This window comes from Thermothelomyces thermophilus, chromosome 5 (genome assembly GCF_000226095.1).
Source record: "Thermothelomyces thermophilus ATCC 42464 chromosome 5, complete sequence".
Taxonomy (NCBI): Eukaryota; Fungi; Ascomycota; class Sordariomycetes; order Sordariales; family Chaetomiaceae; genus Thermothelomyces; species Thermothelomyces thermophilus.
The window spans coordinates 2,593,386-2,606,156 of record NC_016476.1 but is presented as its reverse complement, the minus strand read 5'-3'; the positions used below and the strand labels follow the sequence as shown (position 1 = coordinate 2,606,156).

Here is a 12,771-nt window from a genome sequence, read left to right as displayed (position 1 = left end):
ATAAATAGGCGCCGCTAATTTTGGAATGGCCACACCTAAACAAACGTATGGCTCCCAAGGGCGGTGTCGATGACGGCACCACAATCACACTCCAACAAGATCGCTAAGTACACGATAATTTCTTCAACATACGATGTTGAATTCCCGCATCTTTATCCAGGTACAGTACAGTGCCTAGCCAGTACAAGGAGCAGCCAGAGAGTTGCAAAATGTAACTGGCACCTCCTGACCGAACGAATGTGCCACAGCTGAGAGCTGTGGCTAATAACTAAGTCTAGACTCCCTCATGGAGGCGCCGCAAAGCTTTGTCTCGGTTCAGCCCACAAACCATCATGGGTCCATTCTGCTGATCGAGTCGTGTCTTTAGCCCTACCTTCGCCCCTCCCCTCCCCCACACAACCTCTGGCACACGGCGCAGTACGGAGTGCTCCGTAATACGTAGTACGTCTGTATGCATCTTGCTGGGGGTCTGGTCGAGCATTGAAGCACTGCCGGAGTGCGACGTTTGGCTGGCGCCAGGCCAGGCGAACCGCCGCCTGTGTGTATCAGGATCCTTGGCCGAAACAGTAACTCGCAACGCAGGCCGGCCTCCCTGGCCACCTTCTGACCAATCAGAGAGGGGCTTATGGAGGCCTCGAGTCGCACAAAACCGGGTCTTGGCAAACCACCTCCCGCTCCACCTATGAACGTAGCGCTGATATCCCAGACGCAGCGCCTCGCCAGCCTCTACTGTGTACGCAGCGGCGGACGGGGAAAAAAGATGAAGCAAAACCCTGGGCTTGTCCATCTCAAAGATGGCGCCATTACCCACCCTCAGTTCCCTGTCGCTCCGAGAGATCGGTCTGATCTCTCGTTCCCACCTGACAAGTCTATGACCCCAGTCATTTTCGACACCGATGGCAGGTCGTCGTCATCATTGAAAAAAAGCCCAGAAACAACGAAGCTCCTGCGAGGCTTTGAGATGGATGAGATGTTGTACGAGGGCGCCTCTTGGTCTCTTCCGTTGCCATGTCCCGGGTGATGTATGCACATACACTATCAATTGGTAGTATTACGTCCACACCAGCCGAATTTGCGGCAAACGGTCGCAAGTCAGCTAGTTACCTGAGGCCTCGCAGACAACAGCCGGGCCTGGCCCCAAAAGAAAGGTCGGATTGTGGAGGGAGCGAACCGGGCTGCCCAGGCCCGATACCCTCGCACGCGACGGACATGGCTCGTTTGCAGCAGAGCCTCGCAGCTCCCTGTCCTTCCCCCCAGGTCCATTGCAACCTTCGCAGCAGGGCTTTTGTTTCGACGACATGGGATCTCATTCGATTCTTTCCCAATCTTGCCCGTGAACAGGCGTCCCTGCCCCTTGATGGCGTCTTCACTTTCCCCGTAGTGTACGGATTACGCACAGGAGTGCTGCTTGCGCATGCCATTCTCCCCCCTCGTTGCCAGACACGAGGTGTAACACAGGCCCCCCCAGGAGGGTCCCACTGTTTCCAACGCTTTTGTTCACGGCAAAGGACCGTCTCGTCAACAGCGCCTGCCCCTTTTCGAGTCATTTGCCAGTCGCTTCCTCCTCGCTCCTCGAGACCCACGTTTCTCTTCGTTTCTTGCGCTCTTCTGCGTTGGCACGAGCCTAAACTGTGCCTTCTCGACTTTTTCTTTTTTTTCGCCCCCCTCGTTTGCGCAACAGAAGCCGCCGCGAGTAGGCATTTGTGGACAGGTATGATCTACGCGAATCAGCAACATGTTTCCGGGTGCTTGAATCGCTTGGCGCCTCTTTAATCACTTTACCCTACCTCCCGCCGCGCCCGAGCCGCTGACCATCTCCCCCCGTCCCTTCTTTCCCTGCACTCTTCTCTGTCGGTGCTGCCCATCTCTCCCAGGTGCTTGGACTGACCATCACCGCCTCGCCTCCCGTGGCAACAGCAGGCTCCCATAATCCGCTCCTTAAATTTTGCTATTCGACGACTCTCTTTCTCGAACGCCATCTTGATGGATATCGTTCGCCGGTTCAGCAGGTTCTGAGTCCGATTTTTTTTTACTACTTCGTAGACACCTTTTTTTTCCCTTCACCGACCGACGGCTTGGTCGCTGGATTGACACAGGGCCTCGGGCATTGACTGCCTGCTGGAGGGCTCGAGGAAGACGATTGAGGACAAGAGACCAAAATCTCGGAACGAGGTTTTGGGGGGAAATATCCGAGGGAAAAGGGTGGACCCAGCGTGCTTGCGAGTTGCGACCACAACACCCGAGGCAACGAGATGGCGAGTTACGGAGGATACGGCGGCTCCGGCGGGGGCAATTGGGGTAGCGGGGGGTCGACGAAGCCGTCGGAAAGGTCACGATGGACGCCGCTCACCCGCATGTTGCTGTCCGGCGAGATGACGCAGGAGAAGCAAAAAGAACTGACGCCCAGGGAGAAATTCGATCGGTGGATGGTGAACGAAGGGTACCGCCGAATGTAGGTTTTGCCCTCCCAGGTTGTCCGCTACACCGCACGGCACTCGGGCTAATCGCCGCCGCAGTTTCGTCTTCGTGTTCATGTTGCTCCACGCGACCGTGTTCGCGTTCGGTTTCGTGCACTACTCGCTCAAGGACAGCCTCCAGGTCGCGCGGGATACGTTTGGGCCGACGTTCATGATTGCCCGTTCTTCTGCCCTGGTCCTCCACGTCGATGTCGCCCTGATCCTCTTCCCAGTCTGCCGCACGCTCATCTCGCTGGCGAGGCAGACCCCGCTCAACGGCATCATCCAGTTCGACAAGAACATCACGTTCCACATCACCACGGCGTGGTCCATCTTTTTCTTCTCTTGGGTTCACACGATTGCCCACTGGAACAACTTTGCCCAGATCGCCGCCAAGAATAACCTCGGCTTCTACGGATTCCTGCTGGCCAACCTGGTCTCGGGTCCCGGTTGGACGGGATACGTCATGCTGATCGCCCTGACGGGCATGGTCATCACGTCGGTTGAGAAGACGCGTCGCGCCAACTACGAGCGGTTCTGGTACACGCACCACATGTTCATCGTCTTCTTCTTCTTCTGGTCCATCCACGGCGCTTTCTGCATGATCCAGTCCGACTTCGCACCCTTCTGTGTCTCGACCGGCGCCTCGGCTATCGGCGTCTTCTGGCAATACTGGATGTACGGCGGCTTCGCCTACCTCGCCGAGCGCATTGCCCGCGAGATCCGCGGCCGGCACAAGACGTACATCGCCAAGGTCATCCAGCACCCGAGCAACGTGTGCGAGATCCAGATCAAGAAGGAAAACACAAAGACGAGAGCCGGGCAGTACATCTTCTTCTGCTGCCCCGCCGTCTCGCTGTGGCAGTATCACCCGTTCACCCTGACCAGCGCGCCCGAGGAGGATTACATCTCGATCCACATGCGCGTCGTGGGCGACTTCACGCGAGCGGTTGCCGAGACCCTCGGGTGCGAGTTCGACAAGAAGAAGAGCGATTCGTCCAAGGTTGTCGGCGTCGACCAGGACAACAACGAGGTGGATCCGGCTTTGAGGCGGGTGCTTCCCCGAGTCTACATCGACGGGCCGTTTGGATCGGCATCCGAGGACGTGTTCAAGTATGAGATCTCGATCCTGTGCGGCGCTGGTATCGGCGTGACGCCGTTCGCTTCCATCCTCAAGTCGATCTGGTACCGGATGAACTACCCGCAGAAAAAGACGCGGCTCAGCAAGGTGTACTTTTTCTGGATCTGCAGAGACTTCGGCTCCTTCGAGTGGTTCCGCTCCCTGCTTCTTGCCATCGAGGCACAAGACGTGGATAACCGTATCGAGATTCACACCTACCTGACTGCCAAGATCAAGGTCGACGATGCCACCAACATCATGATCAACGATGCCAACGCCGACAAGGACACGATTACCGGGTTGCGCTCACCGACCAACTTTGGCCGTCCTAACTGGGATATGATCTTTAGAGGCATCAGGAAGCTACACAGTCCCTCCGAGGCCGGTGTGTTCTTCTGTGGTCCCAAGGGATTGGGAAGCACGTTACATATCTTGTGCAACAAGTACAGCGAGCCTGGGTAAGTCGAATCCCTAGCTTGTAGGCTCTTGAGTGCCCCCACTGACAAATGATCCAGGTTCAACTTTGTTTGGGGCAAGGAGAATTTCTGAACCACTCTCTTCCTCAAGCTGCGCGAGACCCGTTTTCGAGAGGAAGAAAAGAAAAAAAGATGGAAGGCTTTTACCCTCTCTCTTTTTTTTTCTCCCCGCTTCTGTTCTCCGTTCTTTTAACGGGGCGCAGGACGCCAGCAGCGCCGGCAATTGAGCCCACAGGCTCGTTTACTCTGCATATGCGAAGACGACAGCAGCTTGTTGGTCTGTCGACGTCTGGGTCATGTAACACTTGCGGCATCTCACGACGTCGATGCCGGGTGCGGCCCCTCTGCCAGGGCAAACGTACAGCGAAGAAAACAGGGTATCCCCCATCAAAGCCGCTTGAGCTGGACACGCTCGCTTTTTCGCTACTTCGGGTCTATATTTGAAGCTTGTGTTGAATCTCCCGGTCGCCATCGCCTGTTTTCTCCATACAGTGGTTGAATCACGGCTTAATAGGGCCTGATAAATGCCTATGGCAGGGAGCAGACACGGATCAACATCTTTGGTATATAAACTGTCTAAAATAGTTGTTTCTGTATCAAGGCATCTATTTTTTTTTTGCGAATTCACTTTGGTTTTGCTATCTACCCCTCAAGTACAGTACATACAAGGGTATACGAGACGGAAGTTCGAGGATATTCTGAGCCTTTCCTGCATTCGGTCATCCTCTGCAATAGACGCGCATGCAATTCAGGCGTTGTAAGGGAGCATCACGCGTACAACTAGCGATTCGAGCATTCATTATATATCTCGGTATTTCTGTGCACGACACTGCACATCATGCATTCTTCAATCTCTTGCAAGAGTTTCAACCCCGCTGCGGGCTGGGAGCGTGTGTAATGGGCTCCACTTTAATTCGCGGTAAGGCGCGTCGCACGCCCTTGAACGGGTCGCGTTTGGACCTCCAAACCTGTGACATCACGAATGCGCCTGCTACCTTCCCCTACTTGCCGTCCCTTCAACTTCTTTTCCAATACCTATTTATTAACGACAATTACTTTCACCCATCTTTTCGGAGAGAGCGGTTTCGGCTACTGTCACCAGCGTAAGACACGCAGTAAAGATGGGTATAAAACAACTCTTCTCCATCATCAAGGAGGAAGCTCCGGATGCCATCAAGGAAGGCGACATCAAGAATCAGTTCGGCCGCAAGGTCGCAATTGTAAGTTCCTCCGTCGGCGACTTCTGGCTTTCAGGCTAACAGATCATAGGATGCGTACGATCTAGCATACAATCCGATGCGCAAGAGGCCTCATCTAACCGGACAATAGTTCAATGAGCATCTACAGCTTCCTCATCGCCGTGCGATCAGACGGCCAACAACTCATGAACGAAAGCGGCGAGACGACGTCACACCTGATGGGAATGTTTTACCGCACGCTTCGCATGGTCGACAACGGGATCAAGCCGCTCTACGTTTTCGACGGCGCTCCGCCGAAGCTCAAGTCCGGCGAGCTGGCCCGGCGGTTCCAGAGGAAACAGGAGGCGACCGAGGGGCTCGAGGAGGCAAAGGAGACGGGTACGTCCGAAGACGTGGAGAAGTTCTCACGAAGGACGGTGCGCGTGACGAAGGAACACAACGCCGAGTGCCAGCGGCTGCTCAAGCTGATGGGCGTCCCCTACATCGTCGCGCCCACCGAGGCCGAGGCCCAATGCGCGGTGCTAGCGCGCGCCGGCAAGGTCTACGCTGCCGCCAGCGAGGATATGGATACCCTCTGCTTTGACGCCCCGATCTTGCTGCGTCATCTTACCTTCAGCGAGCAGCGCAAGGAGCCGATTCAAGAAATTCATGTCAGCAAAGTCTTGGAGGGCCTGAACATGGACAGGAAGCAGGTTGGTGACCCCGATGGCTCCTGAAGTAGCCTCTTTTCTTTTCTTCCCAAAAAAAAAATATCTTGTACTTTGTTTATTATCCCATCTATCGTTTTAGATGTTCAGATGCTAATTTCCTTTCTCGTCGTTCCAGTTTGTCGATCTTTGCATTCTGCTCGGTTGTGACTATCTCGACCCGATCCCCAAAGTGGGCCCGTCCACAGCGCTCAAACTGATCCGCGAACACGGTAGCCTGGAAAAGGTCGTTGAGTTCATGAAGAATGACCCCAAGGGCCGCTACACGGTACCGGACGACTGGCCGTTTGAGGACGCGCGCGAGCTCTTCTTCTCGCCTGACGTGCGGCAGGCGGACGACCCGCTGTGCGACTTCAAGTGGGAGAAGCCCGACATCGAGGGGCTGGTGCAATTCCTGGTGCACGAAAAGGGATTCTCGGAGGACCGGGTGCGCGCGGGTGGCGCGCGCCTCGAGAAGAATCTCAAGAGTTCGCAGCAATCGCGCATTGAAGGCTTCTTCAAGGTGTTACCCAAGACCGAGGAGGAAAAGGCCGCGCACAAGCGCAAGCTCGAAGAGCAGAACGAAGCCAAGAAGAAGAAGCTCAAGGAGGAGAAGAAGGAGAAGGCAAAGTCGAAGGCGAAGCCGCGTGGTGCTGTTTGAGAGGCGCCTCAACTTGGTCTCAATGCCGGTTCTCGAAATGAGGAGCGCGCCTGTCTTATTATCAACGATCCGTTTTGTAGCTTCATTCTGCTTCGTTTTCGATTTTCTAACAGTCGGGAGAGGATCGCACTTGGGCTCGGCGTTGGTGGTGTTGCGGTCAGGGCAATAGTCAGGAACTCTTGCAAATCCGATATCACGGATCACATGGGCACGAAGAAACCATCTTGCTACCGCTGAAATTCGCAGAATATACTCGCAAGGCTCACAGATGCATCTTGCGCCAAAGTGTACCTTGGGCATGCAGCTCGGTGATGTCTGGCATTGCTCGGCATTGCTTCCAGTAATTCTCTCGTCCTGCGTGCGTGCAGAGAACATCTGCACTGCGTTATGTGCTCGTACGCTACTCCGTATGAATACTCCGTACGTTCCCCATCAACCCCCAAAATCCACTGGGTAACGTGGTCCTCCCACTTCCTTTTAGCCCCTATCCGTATTTAACGGAGCCTTCAAAGGGCGCTTCTGATGCTCCGGCCCGCGCGAGTCGCGTGCATATCCACAATTGCTTCAGAGATAATGTGACAAGGGTTGGTATTTGCCTCGGCTGATACGTAGCATGGATTACTATTCCCCACAACCATTGGCCAAGGACAACATGACATCAGCCGAGGGTCGTTACGGAGTACCTAGCGGTGCTTGCGGGTCGGGCCAAAACGCCGTCTGTCACATGCAACATTCAAGAAGGAAACCCCAGATTGCCCCTCCAGAGAGATGCGGGCGCTTCTGTCGATACAATGTCCTGCCATGCGACGCAGCAGTTTGATTTCTTCGAACTTTCGGCCCATGACTTCCTAATGAGGAGTAAAGTAGATAGGTAGGAAGGAATATGTTAACAAGGACGGCTTTAGGGCATACAACACATACAGTGTGTATGTACTGTGTGTATGTACAACGTGCAGAAACAACATACAAGTAGTTCGCGAATCAAGGGCTCGCCAATTAGTCTGACCCTCCGCGGTCTACCCCATACTTTGGCGGACCGAAGACGGGGTTTACTGCCGTTGAAGGATCGGTAATCACCAGTTAGTTAGTGGGCTATGGAGTCCAAAATGGAGATGCATGTGTCCCGGATCCCGGATCTGGTGTCTCTCGGAGTGCAGGGAACCGACCCCGTGTCAGTGATGGCTGTTCGCATGTGATTGTGCAGGACCGACCCTTTATTGGACACACATTCCAACCAACCTTCCCTCTCCCGCCAACTTCTCTTAATAAGCTTTCCAAAGCCCTCCTTATTTCATAGGTAGCTTCCTTCTTTTTTCCCTCCGAAGCCTCACCTTTTTTTCCTTTCCACCCCTCGCACAAGGCCTGCGAGATTCACCTAGAGAATAATACTGTGTTATCCGCAGCCATGTCTAAGACATTCACTCAGAGCGACGTCGCGTCGCACAACAAGGCCGATTCCCTGTGGATCGTAATTGACGGTGACGTCTATGATCTCACCAAGTTTCAGGACGACCATCCGGGTAGGTAGCGACTCAGCACAGAACTCGAACGCGTGATGCGCAAGTTCTGACCAAGCATCTGAATACAGGCGGCAAGAAGATTCTCCAGAGGGTTGCCGGCAAGGATGCGTCCAAGCAGTTCTGGAAATACCACAACGAGGGCATCCTCAAGAAGTACCAGAAGCAGCTTCAAATCGGCTCCCTAGACACCAAGCCCAAGCCCGCTGCTCCTCCCGCGCCGGCGCCCACCCCTAAGAAGGCGGCGCCCAAGCCCAAGGCTGCTGCCGCCGCTGCTGCCGCCCCTGCAGAGGAAGCCGAGGCTCTCGAGCCTTTCGGCCTGCAGATTCCGTTCGCTGATCCCAGCTGGTACCAGGGCGTGAGTAAACCTTCAGAGTCTCGACTCGGGAGAGGCGGTTCCATAACAAGCGCTGACCAATTACACCTGCAGCACCATTCCCCGTACTTCAACGAGACACACGCTGCGCTCCGAGCCGAGGTCCGCGAGTGGATCGAGACTGAGATTGAGCCCCACATCACCGAGTGGGATGAGAAGAAGGAGGTCCCAGCCGAGATCTACAAGGAAATGGGCCGCCGCGGCTACCTAGCCGGCCTGCTCGGCACTCACTATCAGAAGGACTATGTCCAAAACCCTATCAAGTCGGTCCCCCCCGAGAAGTGGGATCTCTTCCACGAGATGCTCCTCACCGACGAGCTCAGCCGGACCGGCTCGGGTGGTTTCGTCTGGAACGTCATCGGTGGCTTTGGCATTGGCTGCCCGCCGCTCGTCAAGTTCGGCAAGAAGTCGCTGGTCGACCGCATTCTCCCGGGCATCCTCAATGGCGACAAGCGCATCTGCCTTGCCATCACCGAGCCCGATGCCGGCAGCGATGTCGCCAACCTGACTTGCGAGGCCAAGCTCAGCGAGGATGGCAAGTACTACATCGTCAACGGCGAGAAGAAGTGGATCACCAACGGCATTTGGGCCGACTACTTCACCACTGCCGTGCGCACCGGCGGCCCCGGTATGAACGGCGTGTCGCTGCTGCTCATCGAGCGCGATTTTGGCGGCGTTTCGACCCGCCGCATGGACTGCCAGGGTGTGTGGTCGAGCGGCACCACCTACATCACGTTCGAGGACGTCAAGGTGCCTGTCGAGAACCTGATTGGCAAGGAGAACCAGGGCTTCCGCGTCATCATGACCAACTTTAATCACGAGCGCATTGGCATCATCATCCAGTGCCTGCGCTTCTCGCGCGTGTGCTTCGAGGAGTCGGTCAAGTACGCCAACAAGCGCAAGACGTTCGGCAAGAAGCTCATCGATCACCCCGTCATCCGCCTCAAGCTCGCCCACATGGCCCGCCAGATCGAGGCCAGCTACAACTGGCTCGAGAACATCATCTACCAGTGTCAGAAGATGGGCGAGACCGAGGCCATGCTGCGCCTGGGCGGCCCCATCGCTGGCCTCAAGGCGCAGGCCACCGTGACCTTCGAGTTCTGCGCCCGCGAGGCCTCGCAGATCTTCGGCGGTCTCTCGTATTCACGTGGCGGCCAGGGCGGCAAGGTTGAGCGCCTGTACCGTGATGTCCGTGCCTATGCCATCCCTGGTGGCAGTGAGGAGATCATGCTCGACCTGAGCATCAGGCAGAGCATGAGGGTGGCCAAGATGCTGGGTATGAAGCTGTAGACGAAGTTATGAGTTGGGCGCGTAATACGGAAAAGGGAAAAGAGGAGAGGTTTTCTGGTTAGCTGTACCAGCTTGTGCAACCATTGTTTGGTCGGATTGGTTCTTACGGTGGTCATATCGGGGTTTATTTTTTTATTTTTCGACTCTTTCACGGTCGTTCTATGTAGTATGACAACAATAGCATCGCCGATAGAGACTGGCGTAACGGAGAAGACTATGGATAGTTAACTGTCTTGATCGTCGATTCTTATCCTTCTGCCTCTCGACAAACGCTTATCACCGTGATAGTGTGGATATCTGCGTGATCCCAACCGAGTATACGCTTGTTCACTTCGTAGTTGCCTGTGGGTTGGGTGGAGGGTTGCCAATAGAAAGACTGTACAGGTAAACCTTTGACTTTATGCGGTCAGAATCACTATTTGAGCTTCGGAAACAAGTGGCCGGCGCCGGCACTACGGAGAACAAGTGTTACACCTATCCGCTAAGGAGCGAAGGAAATGGATGCTTGTAAGGGTAGAAACGAAGCGGGAAGCTGGGGCCCCCAAGAAGTTTAAGAAAACACCTGGTTAACCCTTGCCGTTGTACGCCATCACAACTCACAACTAATTGAGCACAGAGTTGGCTGTTTCAAGACTTTGCAGGATTATGACCAACGTAGAGAAGACGGTACAGGAGAAATTCTACCGATGAGCTTGGCATGGAGTCGGGCATGAATAACGGGGAGACGGTGGGTTCACCTGATGATGGTAGGAGTTCCCCTAGTCAACTAGTCAAAACCGAGAATTGGTGTATGGTTGCCAGGTGAACTGCAATTGCAGCAACGAAGACAGAGAGATATGGGAAGAGAAGCGTGGAAGAGCAAGCATGCTATGACCAGCGCAGGAGAATATTCACCTATATATATAACACATATCAGCGAATGAAGAGAGACTAAGTCTGAACAACGACAAGGGCAGTGACTTTAAAGATTCAGAAATAGAACAATGTAGGTGATTGAGTGAAATCATAACAGCTGTTCATAAACAGCCTCTTGAAATATCATCATGTGCAAGGGGTGTGGTTGGGGAAGACAGAAGAAAAAGTCACACCTCCTAGAAAGACATCGGGAGCAGAACCGGATGGCGTCCTGCGACAGCATAGGTACCAGAACTAGAGGTCAATCAATACCTAGCAAAATCCCGCATTTGTCAGCAAATCTGGAACAATACCGAAGCAAGCTGACATTAAATGAGAGTGGTGGACGTCAGAAATAGAACAATGTAGGTGATTTGGAATAATCATGACAGCTGTTCATAAACAGCCTCTTGAAAATGTCATCATATTGTGGGAAATTGGAAGGTTGTTGTGATGAGGGAACTCGACTCATACCTTTGCACACGCGGGGGGGGAAGGGTGGCTCGAAACAGAGCACTCCGGCAACAACCCACGTGTATGGCACAGCTTCCCATTCCCTAAGGTGGCTAGCACCAGTCTCTCTTGTGCTATATGTACTGTACACAGCCCGCATCAGGCCACCCCCGCGTCCGCTCACGCAGCATCGGGGTCCGCGCTGACCGTCTGGATCTCGATGCCATACTTCTCCTTGATCCTCTCTCGCCTCCGCTCCTCGTACCCCGGAGGCTTGATACCTGGAAACGAGTTAGTTAACCATCACCGAGGAAGCTGAAACGCGGCCGCCCGAGCCACGCTAAGTACTTGCCTCTGCCTTCTCCGATCTCAGCCAGCGTCTCCTCGATTGGCCTCCTCCTGTTCTTGCGGATCATCTCCTTTCGTTCATACTCGTCCTCGTCATGGCGATTCAAGTATCCTTTCAGAGTACCGCCTGTATACTCGAATGCAGCCAGGGCGACGGATGCGAGGGCGCCGTAGCCGAGAACACGGGGCATACGACCGGCTGAAAAGGGGGGGCCCCGATGTCAGCAACTCCATAGTGTGTGTGTGTGTGTTTGTGTGTGGGAAGAGTTCATTGGATGCGCCCTTACTTCTGACGCCCACGGCGGCGCCCGCAAAGAAGCCACCGACCGCGTGGTTCCAGTAGTCGTCCTTTTCGCGCAGATTGGCAGAGGCGCAACGGGTGAACTCGAAGGCGGCGCCGGCGGCAGCTGGTTGACTTCAGATTAGCGCGACGAGGTCCCGCGCGTACCAACCGAAGAAAGGCATACCGAAGCTCGCGATGATGCCGCCATTCCTGGTGAACGTGGTCCACGGGCCGATGTTGTTCTTCGCGAGCGAGTTCTTCACGGCAGCGAAGAGAAGGCCGGCGCCGCCAAACATCAAGCCCTGGTTGATGCTTTCATGAATGGCATCCTTGGGATGGTAACCGTCGTCCCCGGTCGGCGCCATTGTTGCCGGCTGGTGGTGGTAGCAGCAGTGAAGGGCGAGGGGGGGGGGCAAGACACTGAGCTGCGCGAGTAGAGGACCAAGCTGAGTTCGATTTGACGACTGACGGTTAATTCACGGCTCGAATTGGAGTCGGAAGCTGGGGCCATCACCGAGCTCTTCAAGGGTTGCCATTGGTTTAAAATGATTGGCTGCACCGCTCGGCAAGCGTCTGTGGGGTCTTGTCATCTTGAAGCGTGGATGTCGGTATTCCGTAATTACTTGGTACTGTACGTACGCAGTACAGCGTTGGTTTAGCTTGTGGCCGTGGAATACCTCACCCATCTAGAGCAATAGGAAGGCAACAGCGCAGGGTGAAGTAGTACATACAAATGGACAATGAGTCTGTTTGTTTTGTGGAGATTACCCAAGTCACACAAATCTAACGTTAGTCCACTTGCGCTGTACATACACTATTCAAAAAACGTTAGATACCGGGCAAAATTACCAACCCTCCCAGTGGCGCTTACCTAAGTCTCCAAGCTATCTTGTGGTGCTTCAGTGTCTTGGAAGTCGCGGAGTACGAACCACCACGAGGCAACTTCCCAGGCTCCTGGGAGTTTAAGGCGATTCGTTTCGTTATCCGCCCAAATTGCGAACCTCGTCTGTGC

At 54.6% G+C, this 12,771-nt stretch overlaps 4 protein-coding genes across 4 annotated transcripts; 3 read left to right on the top strand and 1 right to left on the bottom strand.

The window, feature by feature from the left end:
• Window positions 1–2,252: 2,252 nt before the first annotated feature.
• MYCTH_2066622 (uncharacterized protein) lies at window positions 2,253–4,125 on the top strand (the record flags this gene model as incomplete). The annotated part of the gene is made up of 3 exons (XM_003665209.1): window positions 2,253–2,452; window positions 2,517–4,034; window positions 4,092–4,125. The coding sequence occupies 3 exons, from the start codon at window positions 2,253–2,255 to the stop codon at window positions 4,123–4,125; spliced, it is 1,752 nt and encodes a 583-aa protein (XP_003665257.1).
• Window positions 4,126–5,029: 904 nt separating this feature from the next.
• Window positions 5,030–6,732, top strand: MYCTH_2308790 (uncharacterized protein). The gene is made up of 4 exons (XM_003665208.1): window positions 5,030–5,272; window positions 5,322–5,326; window positions 5,382–5,943; window positions 6,077–6,732. Exons 1-4 carry the CDS (start codon window positions 5,174–5,176, stop codon window positions 6,596–6,598), a joined length of 1,188 nt encoding a protein of 395 aa, XP_003665256.1. The 5' UTR covers window positions 5,030–5,173; the 3' UTR covers window positions 6,599–6,732.
• A 1,135-nt stretch (window positions 6,733–7,867) lies between these two features.
• MYCTH_2308787 (uncharacterized protein) lies at window positions 7,868–10,104 on the top strand. Its single transcript, XM_003665207.1, has 3 exons — window positions 7,868–8,118; window positions 8,187–8,473; window positions 8,546–10,104. The coding sequence occupies exons 1-3, from the start codon at window positions 8,004–8,006 to the stop codon at window positions 9,779–9,781; spliced, it is 1,638 nt and encodes a 545-aa protein (XP_003665255.1). The 5' UTR covers window positions 7,868–8,003; the 3' UTR covers window positions 9,782–10,104.
• Window positions 10,105–11,082: 978 nt separating this feature from the next.
• Window positions 11,083–12,253, bottom strand: MYCTH_2308783 (uncharacterized protein). The gene is made up of 4 exons (XM_003665206.1): window positions 11,944–12,253; window positions 11,764–11,883; window positions 11,481–11,675; window positions 11,083–11,409 (listed from the first exon to the last, which is right to left on the bottom strand). The coding sequence occupies exons 1-4, from the start codon at window positions 12,122–12,124 to the stop codon at window positions 11,309–11,311; spliced, it is 597 nt and encodes a 198-aa protein (XP_003665254.1). The 5' UTR covers window positions 12,125–12,253; the 3' UTR covers window positions 11,083–11,308.
• Between the last annotated feature and the right edge of the window lie 518 nt (window positions 12,254–12,771).

Excerpts from the sequence above, each read along its gene's own strand:
- MYCTH_2308787 (XM_003665207.1), top strand. The coding sequence starts at position 8,004 with ATGTCTAAGACATTCACTCAGAGCGACGTCGCGTCGCACAACAAGGCC. Across the intron at positions 8,119-8,186 it reads GTTTCAGGACGACCATCCGG|GCGGCAAGAAGATTCTCCAG; the intron begins GTAGGTAGCGAC and ends ATCTGAATACAG. Across the intron at positions 8,474-8,545 it reads ATCCCAGCTGGTACCAGGGC|CACCATTCCCCGTACTTCAA; the intron begins GTGAGTAAACCT and ends TTACACCTGCAG.
- MYCTH_2308783 (XM_003665206.1), bottom strand. The coding sequence starts at position 12,124 with ATGGCGCCGACCGGGGACGACGGTTACCATCCCAAGGATGCCATTCAT. Across the intron at positions 11,884-11,943 it reads CGGCATCATCGCGAGCTTCG|CTGCCGCCGGCGCCGCCTTC; the intron begins GTATGCCTTTCT and ends GAAGTCAACCAG. Across the intron at positions 11,676-11,763 it reads CGCCGCCGTGGGCGTCAGAA|CCGGTCGTATGCCCCGTGTT; the intron begins GTAAGGGCGCAT and ends CCCCCTTTTCAG.
- MYCTH_2308790 (XM_003665208.1), top strand. The coding sequence starts at position 5,174 with ATGGGTATAAAACAACTCTTCTCCATCATCAAGGAGGAAGCTCCGGAT. Across the intron at positions 5,944-6,076 it reads TGAACATGGACAGGAAGCAG|TTTGTCGATCTTTGCATTCT; the intron begins GTTGGTGACCCC and ends TCGTCGTTCCAG.